General features: G+C 31.0%; 1 protein-coding gene and 2 long non-coding RNA genes across 9 annotated transcripts in view; 2 read left to right on the top strand and 1 right to left on the bottom strand.

The window, feature by feature from the left end:
• LOC143903003 (uncharacterized) overlaps window positions 1–20,408 on the top strand; it is a 49,197-nt gene that overhangs the window by 24,882 nt on the left and 3,907 nt on the right. For all 7 annotated transcript variants that reach the window (XM_077416325.1, XM_077416319.1, XM_077416333.1 and 4 more), the window contains 3 exons: window positions 13,703–13,836; window positions 16,150–16,647; window positions 18,276–18,793. In XM_077416325.1, the coding sequence (XP_077272451.1) occupies window positions 13,703–13,836; window positions 16,150–16,647; window positions 18,276–18,793 (1,150 nt within the window). The remainder of the gene's footprint in view (window positions 1–13,702; window positions 13,837–16,149; window positions 16,648–18,275; window positions 18,794–20,408) is intronic.
• On the top strand, window positions 5,013–5,560 carry LOC143903051 (uncharacterized). The gene is made up of 2 exons (XR_013258574.1): window positions 5,013–5,324; window positions 5,409–5,560. It is a non-coding gene; the product is annotated as an uncharacterized LOC143903051 (long non-coding RNA).
• LOC143903039 (uncharacterized) lies at window positions 5,272–6,172 on the bottom strand. Its single transcript, XR_013258572.1, has 3 exons — window positions 5,937–6,172; window positions 5,717–5,840; window positions 5,272–5,603 (listed from the first exon to the last, which is right to left on the bottom strand). It is a non-coding gene; the product is annotated as an uncharacterized LOC143903039 (long non-coding RNA).

Raw genomic sequence — 20,408 nt, 5'->3', positions numbered from 1 at the left:
TTTCCCCTCAATTCTTTTATCCTTTTTTTGCATTTAAAGCCTTTACTTTTTTCTCAGCAGCGTTTGAAATAGAAAATACTAAATAATTTAAGACAAACATATATATTGACGTATATACTATATTATGCTATACTATACTATACTTGACGTATATTACTATATTACTTGACGTGTATTTTTAAATTGAAAATTGACGATGTGGATGCGATTCTTGAATCGCAGGATCAAGTATAGCTGCTTGTATGTCACTTTTTTACAGTAGCAAGTGAGAGTCCGAACATTTATTTCGAATTCTAACGCCGTTTTTACGGAAAGATTCTCGCTCTTTATTCTTTTAATCGCTCTTGTAAGTACAATTTTATTAGGTACGTCTACCTTATCCGTCTTTCTTTTGTATAAATTACGCACCATTATCTATGTATAAAAGAACAATCCGTCACATTGAAGTGTGTGGACATATTGTCCCATCAAAAATAAGACAGATAGCCCCGACCACATTTTTCAGTCTTTAGCTAGCATGTTGCGAATTTTATAGATTATACGAAATTAAGATTTGACGCTTCTCACATCTGATAACTATATATTAATTGATAATATTATAAATTGCCTTAATTTGAGTTAAACTACTGCCTTATAACGAATTTTTCGACCGTCGAAAAAAGTTAATAATCGTTTTCGCTTTCTTTGTAACGCATTTAGTGTCTGTGAAAAACATCGTGAGAGAATAAAAGCTTCTGAATCTTTTATGTGGAGCTTTTTTTAATTATTTGTTGGAATAGTAGAGATATCTATCTTTTAACACTTGAGATAGCAGTATACTATGGACACATAGCCCCCGTAGACAGATAGCCCCGGTCTCCCCCTAAAATTTTATTTCAATGCTTCACTACTTTGACAGCGCATATCTTTGAACATATTGCAAATTTTGCAGTGTTTAATTTAAATATTTTTTTTTAATTTCTGAAACTACACCTATTACAAGATGATTAAAAAATTGTAAAAAATTATTTTTAATATTTTAAAAGTGATTGTTTTCGCATAAAGTGATTCTACAAACATACAATAAAACAATAAAAACAAAAAATAAGCTGGCTAAAAGCGTCTCATCTCATAAAAATTTACATGAAGAACACGCCCATTGTATTCTACAATAGGCGATTTTGGGCGATCGTTTGGTATGGTTTGGTACATATATACCAAAGTTGCTATCCGTGGCTGCTATTGGTTCTGGTGCAGTTTGGTACCCTTTGGTTGCTTATACCGGAGTCACGCCAAAAATTGCCTATTATAATTAGACAAATAAAACAATATTGTTTTTAATAACTATAAATAATAATATTGGTTTCTCCATATAAACATGGTGTCTTGTTTTAATCAACGCACTTGAACTTCTCCGAAACTATGCATAGATATCGAAATCTTGTTTTTGTTATGTGATAAATCCATATCTTGCCCATTCAAAGGCTACATATTTTTGTTTAAAAAAAATATGACCTTGGATAGAGGCGTCATGGTCAAATAAAGTCAACTTCATTTTACGTACAAGTCAAAATGTTCCAAAATAAAATATGAAACATCTCGTAAACTATTGATTTTTTGGTAACTTTATCTCAATACTTTTATGTGTATAATAATTAGAAGAATCATATTATGTGGAAATAAATCATACAATTCTATTTTTAAAAAATGGTGATAACCTTTGTGTGACCTGAAAAAACCGATTTTACCATTATTTGTCTTCTTCGAAATCTTACTTTTATAAAAAATATAAAATATTATGCAAGATAAATGGTGTTGATTTCACATAAGAAAAATATTTAGGTGAAGAATGACTGTTGTTTAACATTTCATAATTTTAAGAATGTTAAAAATGTTTTTCAAAAAAAGTTTGAAGTTGAAAAATTGTACCAAATAGAAAGAAGAAATATGATAAACGTTTTAAAAAATTATACATTTTGAAATCCACCAAGATAATACAAGAGATTTAAATGTATATAATATTTAATTAAAATAAAAAATATACACTCCAAATAACTTGACGGTGCTAAATCTCAAAATATAATAAGATAATGAAAACAAATAATGTTTTTAATTTAGACTTGAATGAAACTTCGTTATTATTATACACCATTATCATTCAGTTTTCCAGTCGTTTTTCAATGGTTGGAGATATTGCGATTATGTTAATTCAAATAAAAGATGTTTCTTTTTTCAAGATCTATCCAACATATATTCTACACAGGTTTCCATTTAAAATTTTGAAGTTGACCTCAGTAGCCACTACTTCCGGTCAGTTCCGGAAAACGAAAATGCCCTTATTCGATTCTTCAGATAGGATATGGGACTTAACATTTTTATCCAATTTCTTTTCACTTCGCGTTTACAAAAAAATCGGGTGGGACGAGTGGTCTGATACACCTGTATATGATAAGATTTCAAAATATTTTAATTGAACTTAAACATGCATAAGAAGATGTAATAAAACATATAAATTAAGATTATAATATGTTTTATTAATAAACTCGTTAATAAATGATGTAAATTTTATTTATGTTGGTTATTATTATATAAACATTTTGACGTATGCATATGTGTATATTAAATGCGTCTCTTGTAATATCAAGAGACACGGTACGGTAGTGTCTCGCGCCAAGTACGCGCGGAGCGAGACCGCACCGTGACTCTTACGCGAACGCACGAGTTGCGAGAACCCATGAAGATTTTAAGATGATGTACATACATAAATTGTAATTATTGTTTTTGTAAAAACATGATCGTTTAATTTTTTATTTTAAAATTATTCTGGAAAACATTTCTAACGAATTAATTTGGTTTATTCACTTTTCCTAAAGAATTATTTATTTTAATTTTTTACCACATCTTGTTTCTCTGTAATTCTTTAAATTCCTTCTCTGTTTTGTCAAATATTAAAAATATTATCGTGCATAATATCGTATGTTCTTGTGTGCATGCGTGCATGCTGAGAAAAATAAAAGAGAATACCCTGCATATAACATCAGACGTAATTAAGATATGATAGAAAATTTTATATGATTTCACATATGCTCACATATAATTTTGTTTTGTTATATTTAATAACTTTTTCTCGGGAATTTAATTCTGCCTAATAACATTTTTTTTCTTTTATCGGTATTATCGAAATGACAGCCATAGGATAGATGCGTGTGCTATTACATATAGCGATATCCTTACCTATAACAATTATAATCTCTCATAAAAAGTTACAAATATTTCAACATAAGTGGCTTTTCTTTTCCATATACTTTCAGTAAATTAATATCTTTTTTCTTGTTATAATGGTGATGCAAGTAAAAATATACAGTATACTAAAGAATGAAAGTCCAAGACAAGTGGAGGATAAAAAGAGTGCAAATACAATGATATGTTATACGATATAAACTTATATATAAATTTTATTTGAAAAGGTGCGAGAGTAAGTATTCAGTACTTAGAACAGATGCTTGCTTGTATCTATAATGGTAACTTTATATGTAGTTGTGCCTATGTATGTGTAAACGATAAAATAATGCATTTTTGGACAGCCTTATTATCACTGCTGGAAGCGACATTCGCTATATATAAATTTATTTCTGAGAATTTTCTCTTTCTGTAGTCTCGGAAATCCACTTACGTCACGATCACGATTCTAAGCTATTTCAAGAATAAATTTTACAAAGTAAAATAAACTTCAACGGCAGAAAAGTTACAGATTTAACACAGAATTGAGCATATGTAATATTATTACTGTATTGCTCGCAGAAATAAAAAACAAAATTTAATTTAAGGTTTACTCAACATATTTTCCGAAAAAAAGTAAGGAGAATCCACAAAAATATTTAAAAAACGAAAGAAGCACATTAAAATTACTGTGATGTGAGCTTGATTTTTTTCAGAATACTGGGGTGTTTAAGTAACTCCGGGTGCCCTTTCTCGGGTTAATAAAATCATAATTTTTTAATTCTTTTATAGTTATTTTAATCATAAAAAAGTATTAAGATAAAATTAATAGTTTACGTGATATAGATTTATACTTTTTTGTAACCTATTTTTACGATATATATTTTACGTAAAATATAAAATATCTTATAAATTATTTATTTTTTAATAATTGTACTCTAATATAGACAAAATAAGAAGATAAATCAAAGAAAATATACTGTAGGTACTTATAGTGGATATTTTTTGAATCAAAATATTAAAATATTAAATTCGGCTTATGCACAGATGTTTCCAATATTTTACATATTATATCAATTATCTATATATTATACAAAAAGTATAATTAATGTTTTTCGCAGATAATGATCGATGTAATAACGATCGATTGTGTAATGTCCTTTAAGGCTCAGTTTCACAAGTGTCGGTTAACTTTTAATCTTAGATTAACTCAATCTTTGTCTCTTTCTAAGGGGGACGTTAGAAGGAGACGAAGAGTGAGTTATGCCCGTTTCTACCATATTTGCTTTAACCTGCAGTTTAGCCAAACTTACGTTAGTTTTAAACTTTGGTTTAGTTTTGATAGGTTTCTACCAACGTTACATAGTGAACGTTTAGCTAAACCTATAACTTGTATGTCATAACTCAAAAAACATACTAAAGATAGAACGTGATTGGTTCATGTTGATTCTAAGGGACTGTGACCATCAAAGTACAAAAATTACATATATTGCGAGATTATTAATAATATTATTATTAAGTTGAAAATATGGACGCAGAAAGCAAGCGTAAACGTGCTGTAAATTTTACAGAAGCAGAAAAAGTTATTTTAACAGATTTGGTGTTCCGATACAAAAATATAATAGAAAATAAGAGAACCGATGCTATAACCTCTAAAGACAAAGATAAAACTTGGAAAGTAATAGAACAATTATTTAATAGTACGTGTTCAACTGAATTTCGAAGTTCAGAAGTCTTAAAAAGTTGTTGGGATAATTTAAAGAAAAAAACAAGAAAGTTCTTCGCAGATGAAAAGATGAAACTTTATAAATCTAACAATAAGATTAAAAGTTAACCGACACTTGTGAAACTGACTCTAAGGGTGCATCCCGATGGAGAAGAAATAGCGGAACGGAACAGTAACGGAAAAGAGATATGGTGGGGGGTTAACCAATCAGAGTAGTTCCGTTTCAATTCCGTTCCGTTATTTAGTGAGTGGGTTCCCCATGGCACGGAGCTGTTACGGAACGGAAAAGAAACGGAAAAATTTCTAACCTATTCTGTCGAAAGTTCGCAAATAAGTGCAGTGGATCGATCGGTTTGCAACATTTTTATTTTTGCAAATAAAGAGCAATATGTCGTCATCGGTAGGTATTACATGTGAAAATAAAATATATATGTTAAAATCCTATGCTAATTAACCGAATGTGATATATTTCATTAATTTCCAGAAATTCAAATGTGGATATGTTCAAAGCGTCCTGTTCAAAGAGCAACAGCATTAATTCCTTCCACATCAACAAGTGACAACCTCAACGTAGATGATGATCTTATTCCCATCATCAATGACAATCCTACGTCACTGTCTCCAGTCTCTCCGGCGTTATTGCTGTTATTCTCACTCTCGACGTGTGTTTCTAAAGAATCTAAATAATAACAGATTTAGTTTTACAACAAATTTATATATCATTTACATATTCTCTAACCATTAGTTATATTGAATATATATATTGCCTCTCTTGTACACAAATATACGTACCATTTATAAAGAGATTTCGATCTTTATCCATTATTAAATTCGCATGATTTGCTAAGCAAGGATGTGAAAGTTTTCCGTCTTCATCGAACCAAACAATCCAGCGACAATATCCACATTTGAATTTCTGGAAATTAATAAAATATATCACATTAATTAGCATTAACATATTAATAACATAGGATTTTAACATATATATTTTATTTTTACATGTAATACCTACCGATGACGACATATTGCTCTTTATTTGCAAAAATAAAAATGTTGCAAAGCAATCGATCCACTGCACTTATTTGCGAACTTTCGACAGAATAGGTTAGAAATTTTTCCGTTTCTTTTCCGTTCCGTAACAGCTCCGTGCCATGGGGAACCCACTCACTAAATAACGGAACGGAATTGAAACGGAACTACTCTGATTGGTTAACCCCCCACCATATCTCTTTTCCGTTACTGTTCCGTTCCGCTATTTCTTCTCCATCGGGATGCACCCTTACTATTCGCTCCGTGCGTTTCAGCGCCATCTACCGCTATCGCCGTGCAATAAAAGTGGAAACAACGATGAGATATATGAGATATGTTTATTATTATAGGTATGTTGATTATTACCAAAGCTTCTTGTGCAATAGATGCAGTGTATTTTTTTACATTTTACTGTTAATAATTTCGGTAAGTAAAAATTGCTATACGCGCATAATCTATGATTGTTACTATATAATTGGAGGTTGACTGCACAGCGGTATTTATGTCACTTTAATTACTGAAGCTTCTATTTTTTATATCAGAAAACAATAAATAATAACTACTGTTAATTAAATATTGCTTTAAAAAATGTCAGTAATAAAAAGTAAAAAATGACGCAACAACTACGATGACCCATTTTTAATAATAATACGTCTAGTTGAATAGGAAAATATTCCACCCTGAGTTCACTATTCTCTCACCCGAGCGCTTTCGTAGCTCGTGCTATCCCCTCCAACCAAACGCACAGAGCGAATATTTAATTAAAGACAGACGATCGGCGCGGCGCGGGCGTGCGGATTGGTAATAATGGCTTACAAGAACCAATGGTGCTTAATTAGAAATGACATTTTCGGAAAATGACGTGTCGCATCGGATCGGGTCGGTATCATTCTCCACGATGACTGCAAAGACAGAGACGCGGCGACACAGTCGCTCAAACGGCCTCGTGAGCGAACGGCCACGACCGCTTCCTCTTCTCCGCATGTGCCTGCCCTCGTTGCACAGTGTAGCACGTAGCACAGCTAAGCAGTTGGCCGCGACGCTGTGATACGTGTACCAGCGGCTGCATTAACGTGACTGCGGTACGTCGATTCGGAGATCCATTTGTCTTAGCGCGATTAACTTTCCCTCGCGATAAATCGATTGACCACGTGGCTGAGCGCGAGTTTTCGATTTTACTCCTCTATGGCACGACTGTGCGCATCGTGCGTGTTGTATTGGCCTGTGAGCACGTGAACCAAAGGTAAATCTTGAAGGAACCGACATTCTCGTTTAATCGCCGAAGACGAGAGATAGAAAGAGCAAGATAATACAAAGAAGCAGACTGCGCGAGAGAAAGAAACGGCATCGGGTAAGAAAGGAAGGAGAAAGAGAGAACGAATTAACGAAGGAAGAGAGGGAGAAGGGGAAGGAAGGAGCGAGAGAGAGATAGGGAGAAAGAGAGGAGGAGGAGAATGCTGACTAGCAAGTACACGGGACACGTTTGCGTTCGCTGGCTGCGTCCATCGACATCAATAGGGTGATTGCACTTCTGAAAGAAGTCTAAGTTAGCAGCGAAGCGACATATCATTTTGCAATTTGTGGCAAGTACGAGCGCGCGTCTCGTATACATAATAATCGTCGATTGCATATGACGGAATTGTATGACGATCAGACATTAGTTCATTGATAGACAATTACGTGCTATGTTGATTAAAGGGATATTTGCTAAAAAGTACCTGAAAAATAAGCAGTTAAAAAATTTTTTTTCTTCTGAACAAAAAACTTGGAAACTTGTAGTTTTGCATGGATATTTGCTACTATTTATTTATCATTTCTATCATGTTTTATTTATGTAAAAATAACTATAAATATTTTTTTAAATGTTATGTGCGACCATTCTGAAATTTTTGGTTGCAAGGTCATATATATATATATATATATATATATATATATATGTACTCCTTAAGTGTACTCCTTAACAAAACCTTAATAAAAATAAAATAAAGCTAGTGAAAGAGTAGCAAATTATTAGCAATAGCACAATTATTTCTTTGGTATGTAATCCGAGCTCTATACGTTTAAAGGCCTGTACTGACCTTAGGGTTACTTCGGAAAACATAGGTTTCTATAATCAAAAGTTGTTCTATTTTGACCCCTCTATACGTTCCTTAATTTGGCAGTAACCTTTTGAATTACCCTGTATATAAGAGTGAAATTTCTTGAAAACGATGACATCTATGACGTGACTCACATCGGAATCATGTGCACTCTTTCAAACCAAACAACTTTTGTCTGAAGCATGTATTTCTGCAAATAAAAAATAAAACAGTTTTTGGGGTGAGTACATAAAAATAGGACATCCTGTGTATACCCATATGTATATATATATATATATATATATATATATATATATATATATATATACTATTTATTTATCATTTCTATCATGTTTTATTTATGTAAAAATAACTATAAATATTTTTTTAAATGTTATGTGCGACCATTCTGAAATTTTTGGTTGCAAGGTCATCTCGAAAATTGATGAACTGATTAACTTTAAATAACATGAATAAATAAATAAATATATATATTATCTAAAAAATTATATATATATATATATATATTATATTTATATATATATATATATATTATATTTATATATATATATATATATATATGAATAAATAAATAAATATATATATTATCTAAAAAATTATATATATATATATATATATATATTAAATTTATATATATATATATATATATATATAATTTTTTAGATAATATATATATATATATATTTATTCATGTTATTTAAAGTTAATCAGTTCATCAATTTTCGAGATGACCTTGCAACCAAAAATTTCAGAATGGTCGCACATAACATTTAAAAAAATATTTATAGTTATTTTTACATAAATAAAACATGATAGAAATGATAAATAAATAGTATATATATATATATATATATATATATATATATATACATATGGGTATACACAGGATGTCCTATTTTTATGTACTCACCCCAAAAACTGTTTTATTTTTTATTTGCAGAAATACATGCTTCAGACAAAAGTTGTTTGGTTTGAAAGAGTGCACATGATTCCGATGTGAGTCACGTCATAGATGTCATCGTTTTCAAGAAATTTCACTCTTATATACAGGGTAATTCAAAAGGTTACTGCCAAATTAAGGAACGTATAGAGGGGTCAAAATAGAACAACTTTTGATTATAGAAACCTATGTTTTCCGAAGTAACCCTAAGGTCAGTACAGGCCTTTAAACGTATAGAGCTCGGATTACATACCAAAGAAATAATTGTGCTATTGCTAATAATTTGCTACTCTTTCACTAGCTTTATTTTATTTTTATTAAGGTTTTGTTAAGGAGTACACTGGCACAAACTGAAAATTTACAAAAGGTGTTTGAATTGACGACCTCCACATTCAATACAAGCATTGCATTGTTGAACAGAACTCTGGCGCACTCTCTCAAATATCTCAGGTATCTCACGAAATCCTTAACAAAACTTCAATAAAAAACAGAATAAAACTAGTAGAAGAGTAGTAAATTATGATTATTTCATTGATTTATTATCCAACTTCTAAATATTCAAAGGTCTGTACTGACACAGGCTTATCGAAAGTTGTTCTATTTTGACTCCTCTATATGCTCCTTAAGTTTGACAGTAACCTTTTGAATCACCTTGTAAATATTCTATAATATATGTTTCTTTAGAATCCCTATCAAAGTTATAAAAATATTAGCATTTTTATTTTGTATAATGATTTAAAATAAAGAGATTTTGGTAAAAGACAAATCTTTTTCTAACATGCTATTTCTTTTTGTTTACCTTTTTTAATGATTGAGGTATGGGTTATAGGAGAGACATGCCTACTGATTAAAATAACTGACTAAAATTTAACTTTTTTAATTTTTCATGATTAGAATAGGCTCAATCACGGCAACCATCGAGGACAAAAATGTTACCATGTTAAATATACTATATTTTTTATATTATTAGCGAGGAAGTTTATTTTTATTCTCAATATAGCAATAAGCTTCTCCTCATACTTTTTTTTATCAAATCATTAACGTTATGTTTTACTTCTATAAAAAAAAAAACATTTTTTAATAAATATTATATAACTTCTTATTTCTATAAACAAAGTAATGATATCAAAAGAACAGAATAATTTGATACTTCTTTGCTGTATTTAAAATTTAAAAAAAGTAAAAAGCGTTAAGTTTAATGTATGTTATTTTACAACGTAAAGCTTACATTAAATATTCTACAAGACATTAAATGTTAAGAAAATATGATATAATTGTTTAAAAATTATTTAAAAAAAAAGATAAAATGAGATTCCACCTATACTATACTAAGCATTAGTTGGAAAAAATAACATAGCTAAATATGAATAGTAAATACAAAAAGATTTATTTAACACAAAAAACTTGACGCTGCTAGAGCTTAGAATATCAGAAAATAATGAAATTATTTATTTAATTTAATCTAAATCTAAATTAATTGTATAAATTAATGAGCTACTTACTCAATTTAATCTAACAATAAGTTTGAATTACTAACTAATTGTAAATTTAATGCTTACACAATCAATAATTTTATTACTATTTTGCCATTTTTTTTAGGAAAAATAGATTTAAACAATAATGTATGTATATAATACCTTGAATTACAAGTTTTTTTTTACAAAAAATCTATATTACAACACATAGAATTGATTCTATTTTATAAATAAATCTTTATTATTTATATAAAAGTACAACAATTTATTAACAATATGCAATTACATTTTTCTTTTAAAACATATATTTTGTATATCAATTCGATTTTTTTGCCATTTTTCACATACAGATGTTAAAATAAGATTATTATTGTAAAAAAATAATATTAAAATAATGTTTAAAAATTAATATTTTTATGGGATATTCTATATTCTAAAGATAAAATTGAAATATTTTGGCAAATATTTTTGCAACAATTTCATACTTTATACTTTTATACATATATTTATATGCAAACTGATGAAAAGAGTAAAAAAATTTCAAAATATATGTACAAAGTATTGGAATGTATTATCAGAATCAACTTTATTTCGAACAAAAACTTATCAATCATAAAATAATCTTGAAACTAAATAACGTATGTAAATTTGTTTATTAATATAAATTGATTTTGAGATAGGTATTTGTTCTTATTGAAATAAAAACATTCTAACACAGATAATTTTACATACACACGTACATACGTGCGCATGCGCACTTAAATTCCATCAATTAGTCTACTTTATTGTTTAATAGATAGGTTTTCTGAATTTTTTTAAGATTTTAATTTTTATTTTTTTAAATTGAATTTTTAATGGTGTACCGTGTTTTTAATTCCAAGCTGGTTCTGATTAGCTTGAATAAAATTGTTTAACTTCTACCCGGGCCGTTAGTTTTATAAATGCTATTATATACAGGATGGAGCATTTAAAATATTACAAGCTGTTATCTCTGAAAGTATTGATATTTATTGGAAAAATATTTCAGATAAAAGTTAGAGGGTTCAAAGGGGGTCAATAGACGTTCTTATTAGATTTTGAATCCGGGGTCTATGTTGGATTGAGTAAGGTCCAAGTTCAATTGTTTAAATGGAAACCTCCTTCTTTTATTGTATCATCTTTATACATATAACGTCTTTACCGATATGAACATTGAAAAACTGTGAGCCAACTTGGTTTGTCGGATTCACACAGCACTTTTTCAGATCAATATCGAGACATCATTAATTTTGACCATGGTTTTGGTCAGTTGATGTAATTTCTAAATTAAAGTTTTTAAATTTTATTGCGAAAAGTATTACCCTAGCCAGGGTTTGAACCTGGAACCTTCCGTATACCGTGCGGGTGTTGTGCCAATTCGACCACTGGGGCTGTGGTAATATTTATCGCAATAACAACTATAAGATGGAGCACCGATATTGATCTGAAAAAAGTGCTGTGTGAATCCGACAAACCAAGTTGGCTCACAGTTTTTCAATGTTCATATCGGTAAAGACGTTATGTATTGCCAGTTACGGTTGATTTAAATTCCTTTAATAAAAATACAAAATTTAAAAATTCTTTAAATCTTAACCCTATTCACTCCAACCATGCTCTTTCGTGTCCCACGAGTTTCTAATCTTTGCATCATAAGTCACGAACGAATAGCTGACGAAATTTAATGTTTCAAAGCGCAAATTAAAGCTAACCTCGGCTGCCGTGTATGTCTACAATGATACGGGCGCGCGAAAACTTTGTCGTGTTAAAAGTAGTAGCTTTAATTTACGCTTTGGAACATTAAATTTCGTCAATTCATTCGTGAGTTATGATGCGAGGATTAAAAGGGCAAAAAAAAACGTTGGAATAAATAGGGTTAGTTTAAAAAACTTGGTGTTGCTAGATTTTTAAATAGGAATCTAAAAGCAATAAATAATTAATTTAAAATTATTATATTAATATTAATTAATATAATTAATATTTATATTAATATTAATATTAGTATTATATTAATATTAATATACTATTTTGTTTTGTAGCGCCAATTTTTTTTAACTAAAACTTGTAAAATTTTTTAAATTTTTACATATCACTTGGGTTGAGTAAGATAACGCAGTTTTATTATATTATTCTTTTAAGGGGAATTAAAGCTACTACCATTTGAGTTAGAATAGAAAGATCCTTAAATGGGAATACAAAGATACGTTGGCACAATTTAAAGATTTCATACATTTTTGGAAAAATATATATCACTTGGGTTGGAGTTAGGTAACGCAATTTTGTGATATAATAATTTTGTTAAGGAAAAATAAAGCTACTACCACTTAGGTTGAATTTTTGGATTTACAACATACATTACGCGTGTAAGTACTTGGTGTTTTTTTTTTTACCCTTTTTGAAAAATATAATTTTGTAAGCTTTGCTTAATTGAGGATAAATGCGACTAGATAGCGTTTTCTTTTGGATCTCTCTCATTTTTCTCTCTTCCCTTCTTCTTTCTATTGCTTAGAAGTATTCTTTTTTAGTAGGGGAGATCGGGGGAAACTCGACACGATTTTTTCAAAGGCAATTTTCAACAATTAATTAAAATTTTCAAGCAAATTCAATGGTACACATTTAAAGAGTGTTCCTTCAGGTACAAAATTGCTTAAGAAAGTTTTGCTGTACGTCGCTTAATTTTGCTGAGCCATATGACTGCATGACAAGCATCGTTTGGATATTGGGAGCTGATGAAACGGCATGGTGTCGACTTTGCCCCAAACGTCGTTTTTCACTTTTGTCACTCCAAAATCATAAAAATTTTGAAAATATGCAAAAACTATATCGGATTCGTACAGAGCATCAAATTTCTCATCAAAATCACTTACCGGTAGAATCGCGATAGTAAAGCTCGATAAAAAAGTAGAAATTTTTGAGAGATCAGAAAACTTTTCACCATCAAAAACGCTTATGTAGCGCTAAAAATTACACCATAACTCAGAATGTCACCAAATTCCATTGATAACTGATAATACTGACACATAAAGACGCATTTACAGTAGGAAAAGCAAGTTTCTACGATAGATTTAAATTGGCAAAAAACCTAGTGCCAAGTTTGTCCCGGTCTCCCCTATACTTATCTCTCTTATCACATTATAAAGATCTATACTTTCATGAAATAACATTTGTTAACATTCCGTCATTTTCTACACAATTAACAAACATTTTGTTCTTTCTACAGTTGATAGATCGGGAACTGGGCAGTCTGGAAGCTCGCCGAGGGTGACACTTCGACTCAACCAAGTGCGAGGTACAAGGGATGAGAAAAAAGGAGGTGGTACTTCAAATTCCCGCCAGGGCAACGTGAGCGTACAGGTATAGATATTAACAATAATGAAATTTTACTGGCAATGAGTGTGAAAAAAATAAATTGGAAGAAAATTAATTAAATTTTGCAATAATCAAATACTGCATAATCAAGTTGTTAGTATTTATTCTATAATTAGCATACATATCGACACGATCTGCTTATGTAAATAAGTATATTAACTGTAAAAGTGTAGCGCTATTTAAAATTTTTATAACTCACATATTAATTAAATGAATAAAAATTCTCTAGATATTTTTAAATTATTATAAAATATAGATAATTATTAAAACAAATATAAAGAATAAAGATCTTTTTTCTTATTTTGCACTTGATGTATGTCTTTATGCCTTCTTGCACTATTTATTCAAGTTTAACTAAAGATGCAATAAAGATCCTCATATCATTACATATTTTACAGTTACGAGTTGCAATTATTTGCGGCTTATCTTATTTTCAAAGATTAACTGCATATTTACTAACGTATAAGTTAATTCGTATTTTTGTATAATAACATAAATTTTATAAAAAGGCATTTTCAAAATTAGAGTAGATATTAACTCACAATCACAGTGCATAAAAAAAAGGTTGATTCGATTTTATCTCAGATTGTAATTTTATGACTAATAACGAATTTAAAGAAAAAGCAAAAATTAAGTTTTTATTCTTGTTATATTTTTAAATAAAACAATCAAAATGAATAACTAATAAGAGCTCAAGATAATAGAAACAATCTTGTAATTTTACTAAACAAATTACATAAAAGTCATTAAACGAATCAAATTAAATCGGGAATGTTTTGATCTCACTTTAAATCTTTATTTGCACATATAAATAAGTATGTCGAAGCGAGAAAATAAATCGCAAAGACATACTTTAAATTAATAAACTTTTATATTTATAAATTGACTGAAATTGCACAATAATAACAAAAATAATAACAAATAGATATTAAGAGACATAAAATAGGTAGAGAAAGGAAACAGAAATAGGAATGCAATAATCGCGCAAACAAGTCTTTTGAAGACATTGAGATGTCTCAATGCCGAGTGCTAATCATTTTCTTTTTTTGTAATTTTTAATGGATGGTACACACGAAATGATTGTTACTACAAACGAAATACTAACGTTTTCTGTATCAAAAAATTAATCTTTTAGAGGTCGGATGTCAGATTTATAAGTAGTGATGATAAAGCATATAAAACCAAGTCAGAAAAGAACTTTTTTGGAGCCTTTCAGAGAGCTTCTGGAACGATCTATGGCGTGTATAGAATAGGGAAGGGATTAGTTAAAAACTGAAAAATAAATCTATATATATATAAAGGAAGATGCCCTGACTGACTGACTGACTGACTGACTGACTGACTGACTGACTGACTCACTCACTCGCTCACTCGCTCACTCGCTCACTCACTCACTCATCAACGCCCAGCCCAAACCCCTGAACCGAATTTTTACCAAAAGTATATGAAATAGGGGTAGAATTTTCCGGGGAGTGCCACTATGTGTATAGTTTTTTGTTACCGATTTTCTGGAAACCGGTTTTTCTAATTTTTCTAATTTTTCGAAAAATAATTGATCAAATCTCAACAAATTATAGATCAAACAGGGGTAGAATTTTCCGAGGAGTACTATGAAGTGTATAATTTTTCGTTACCGATTTTTTTGGAAACCGGTACCGAAATTTTTTCAATTTTTTGGGAATTAATTGATTGAATTTTAAAGAATTGTATTTAAAACAGGGGCAGAATTTTCCGGAGAGTGCTATAAATTATATAGTTTTTTGTTACCGATCTTTTTGGGAACCGGTTTTTTTAATTTTTTCAATTTTTCGGGAAATACTTGATGATTAAATCTCAAAGAATTATACATGAAGTACGGACAAAATTTCCCGGGGAGTGCTATAAAGTGTACTATTTTTTGTTACCAATCTTTTTGGAAACCGGTTCCAAATGACCAAATCTCAAAGAATTGTATATAAAAACAGGGAGGGAAAGAAAGAGGGGGAGAGGGAGAGAGACAGAAAGGGAGAGAAGGAAAGGGAGAGAGAGTGAGAGAGGAGAGAGAGAGGGAGAGGGAGAGAGAGGGGGGAGAGAGAGAGAGAGAGAGAGAGAGAGAGAGAGAGAGAGAGAGAGAGAGAGAGACTATTTGAAAAATATTATACTTAAATATTCTAAATCAATTATATGAAATGCGTAAAAATATGGAAAAACTGCAAAAAGATATTACTATATATGGGACGCTATGCAGCATCCTACAAGGTTTAACATATCATTATATTTAGTTTCGTTGAAAATTTTATTAATAAACATCGAATGCAGGGTCAAAGCTCAATGGAGGCCTCATCGAAGGTGCCGATTAACGTGTCGTCGACAAACTCTAATACCTCTTCGGGCACCGGCAATGCGTCGTCGTCAGTTGACAGTGGTGACGTATACGAGTTTAAAAGCTCGAAAGAGCCGATGCCGGTGAGAGGTGCGAGCTCGTCTCCGAATCCGGACAAAGATAAGGAAAGCAGTAAACCCTCGAATGGTCAGGGTAGCCAAAGCAGTGGAGGCAATGCGTCTACCATCGGTAGCTCGTCGATATCTGTCACTGAAGCAACGATGGCACCATTACCTTCTTCCGACGACGCGTTATCCGTATTAACGTCTTCGCCATCATCGAAACGTATCTTCGAGGGCGACACTGTAGAAGAGCAGGACGAAGAAAATCGACGAAAAAAACGTAAGGATTCCGAGGGTGCGAAGGAGAGTACGAAAAATAACTCAACGGGAAGGCAGAGTGTTGGTAGGAACGTTGCCAGTAGTGGAGAAAAGGTAAAAATTTATATTACTTGTCCGCCAATTATTTTATTAAATTATAATTATAATTTAATACAATACATTAAATTATTATAAATATAATTAAATGTAGTAAAACTCCTCTGTTTAGTAGGGAAGGTACCTCCAATGTTCTAGTTCTTCACATATATTACGGAGGTCGCGCTCTCTAAGTAACCTTCAAAAAGTTTTAGCCGTCGTTCGTTGTTCATTAAAAAGTTATTAACGAAAAATGTAAGAATGCTATAGTGTACGATATGAATGAAAAGGATATACAAATGTTTCTGGATCCAAAAAATTAGCAGTATGATTAATTGTTCGATGTATGTAACTAATTTTTATTACAGCATCATATGCACGCTAATTGTCTTTCCATGTGAAGCGTATAATGATAAACCTTGTTATAAAATATTTATAAGTATATTTGACTGAGAGTAACATTGGAACACGTGGGCGGAGGAGAAGGTTTGTACCTCCACCCCGAAAAAACTTGACCTAACCCAAACTTAATCTTAATTTTAATTTATAAATAGGTATGGATTAAGTCATTTTTTCTGGGATGGAGGCTCCGCCTTTCCCCCTACCCACACGTTTTTTTTTTCACGTTAGGAGAACTGTGCCTAATATCGCACCCTATTTTTTTAAACTAAAATTTTGATTAAAAAATCTTGTAAAAATATAACTAAACCGCATTATTTAGGATTGTCGTAATGTGATCTCAATGGCATAAATGTGTTCAATGTTTACTTTAACTATCTTTTCTAAAGAAAAACAAAAAATGTAGCATTTGACGTTATAGCAAAAAAGTGTTTTTAATATCGCACCCTTACACATCTTTATTCAAAATACAATTATGACACGCAATACGTGCTAGAAATAGACAACTCGAAATAGGACCCAAGGTTGATAAAGGTATCTCCTTTTAATGATTAAGAAAGCCGATAGGGTTTCATGGGCTTTAAAGTGAGGTGATGTGATCAGTATCCCGCTTGGCCGATTCCCGGAAAAAGATCCTGTTACTCATTGGACAGGAGAACAATGGAGCTTAAGGGTATTCTAGAGACAGACCAGGGGCCCTATATATTCTTGAATCGTTTTCATGAAACTCGCATGCGAAATTCACTGCTTTTCAAATAGAAAGTCGCATACGAAAATCATTAGGGCAGGCTCGAGAATACGGTCCCAGTTAGGAAAAATACGCAGTATAAGAAATATTCCTAGACGGCAGAATTAGGAATACCACATAAAGAAACATAACCGATTAAAGCATCACAACATAATATAATGTAGCGCGGACACAAGATAATAGGCACAGTTCCCCTACTCTCAATCATAATCTCAAGATCTCAAGATCTTTTTTATAAATACTCAAGATTTATCATTGTACGGTTTGCATATGTAAATACCTTCTTGTGAACGTGGTGCCAGTAGATTACGTATACCATTTATTAAATTTATTTTGTTAATAACTTTTTAAACAGGAGTTTTACCATTAAATATAATTATAAATTGTAATTATAATTAAATTAAATCTAATTATATATATATATATATATATATATAATTATATAATCATATAAACTTTATATGATGATGTGCATCTTACAATATTTAATTGCTTGTAGTGCATTAAATCTGGTAAGCAAATATCTGGAATGGCGTCTGGTAAAGGAAGTCAAAATACGAGCTGCAATGCGGACAGAAAGAGTCCCAATGCCTCTTCAATGGCTAGTAGTCCAAAACCTTCGAATACGTCTAGTTCATCAAACACGAAAACCAGTACCCCGGCGCCACCTGAATCTGACGGCGAAGAGGACCGATCGAAGTGTTCTGATTCGAATTCTGCTCCTAAAGTACCGCCCTTGAAGATAGTTATTCCACAGAGTACGGCATCAGAACAGGAGCAAGGCAATAGGAATGGTAAAAATATTGCAAATAGGAGTCATCAGTTGCCCTACGTAGTTGCTAGTTCAAATAGCAACGATTCGACCGAGAAAGATCAAAGCCAATCGACTAGCGGTACAACTAGTCCTACGGAAGGTAGTATCAGTACAAAAGGAGAAGATAAGAAAGACTTTAGTGGGACTTTACACGGAGAAGAAAGATCGACACATCATCAACGTGTATTGAGAAGTTCACACAGGTTAGAAAAAAAATTTGATCCCCCTGAGATCAAAGATTTCGGTCCGCCTGTTCTGTTCGATTCTAAAATAAATTTTATTTATTTATAAATATATGATTTACAAAAATACTTTTTTAATTTGCTTATTAAATTTTATATTAGTTAATTTTTTTACTGTGCTACATTGTACATCTATATATATATAAATGAATGCATGTATGTATGTATGTATGTCCTTTATACACTCTTGAACTATTCGACCGAATTTTTACCAAAAGTACATAAAATAGGGGTAGAATTTTCCGGGGAGTGTTATAGAGTGTATAGTTTTACGTTACCGATCTTTTTGGGAACCGGTATCCGAAATTTCTCCAATTTTTCGGAAAATAATTGACCGAATTTTAAAGAATTGTATATGAATTAGGGGTAGAATTTTCCGGGGAGTGCTATAGAGTGTATAGTTTTTCGTTACCGATCTTCTTGGGAACCGGTATCCAAAATTTTTTCAATTTTTCGGGAAATAATTGACTGAATCTTAAAGAATTGTATATAAAACAGGGGTAGAATTTCCCGGGGAGTGCTATAAACTGTATAGTTTTTTGTTACCGATCTTTTTGAGAACCGGTATCCGAAATTTTTCCAATTTTTCGGGAAATAATTGACCGAATTTTAAAAAATTGTTTACATTATAAAGGAAATTTAATTGTTTTTCTCCTTCGAATCCTTAAAATTTTAAATATGTGTATAATTTTTTGTTACCGATTTTTTGGAAACCGGTTTTTCTAATTCTTTCAATGTTTCGGGAAATAATTGACCGAATCTTGAAGAATTGTATAATTGATATGAAGTAAGGGTAGAATTTTACGGGGAGCGCCATGATGTGTACAGTTTTTGTTACCGATCTTTTTGGAAACCGGTTTTTTTAATTTTTTCAATTTTTCGGGAAATAATTGATGATTAAATCTCAAAGAATTATACATGAAGTACGGACAAAATTTCCCGGGGAGTGCTATAAAGTGTACTATTTTTTGTTACCAATCTTTTTGGAAACCGGTTCCAAATGACCAAATCTCAAAGAATTGTATATAAAAACAGGGAGGGAAAGAAAGAGGGAGAGAGAGAGAGAGAGAGAGAGAGAGAGAGAGAGAGAGAGAGAGGGAGAGGGAGAGAGGAGTAAAGGGATAGAGGGAGAGAGAGAGAGAGGGGGGGAGGGAGAGAGAGAGAGAGAGAGAGAGAGAGAGAGAGAGAGAGACTATTTGCGTGTTTTACTACATATGTCCTCCGGGGCGAAGCCCGGGTAACCACACAGCTAGTTTGTAATATGAATAAGTTACTTTTTTAGTGATTTTAACGATTAATAATGTGAAATATGTATACCTATAAATTTTACTAATATCTGAAAACAACTTTGCAAAATTTTATTGTGTTTTTATATGAATTTCTCGCAAAATTTATAACTTTTTTATATTGAATTTATAACTTTTTCAATTTTTTACAAAAATTTACATTAAAAGATTAACTATATATTTTAATTCTATCTATTCTCAATGTTCTCAACTTACGAGAAAGAGTCTTCTTTTCTGATTTTGATAAGCTTTGGATATATTGTAATATAGACCAAAATAAGAAACGTAAG

This window comes from Temnothorax americanus, unplaced genomic scaffold (genome assembly GCF_048541705.1).
Source record: "Temnothorax americanus isolate GAGA-0224 unplaced genomic scaffold, ASM4854170v1 Scaffold102, whole genome shotgun sequence".
Lineage (NCBI taxonomy): Eukaryota > Metazoa > Arthropoda > Insecta > Hymenoptera > Formicidae > Temnothorax > Temnothorax americanus.
Note: the sequence above shows the minus strand (reverse complement) of the source record. Positions and strands in the feature narration are given on the sequence as shown.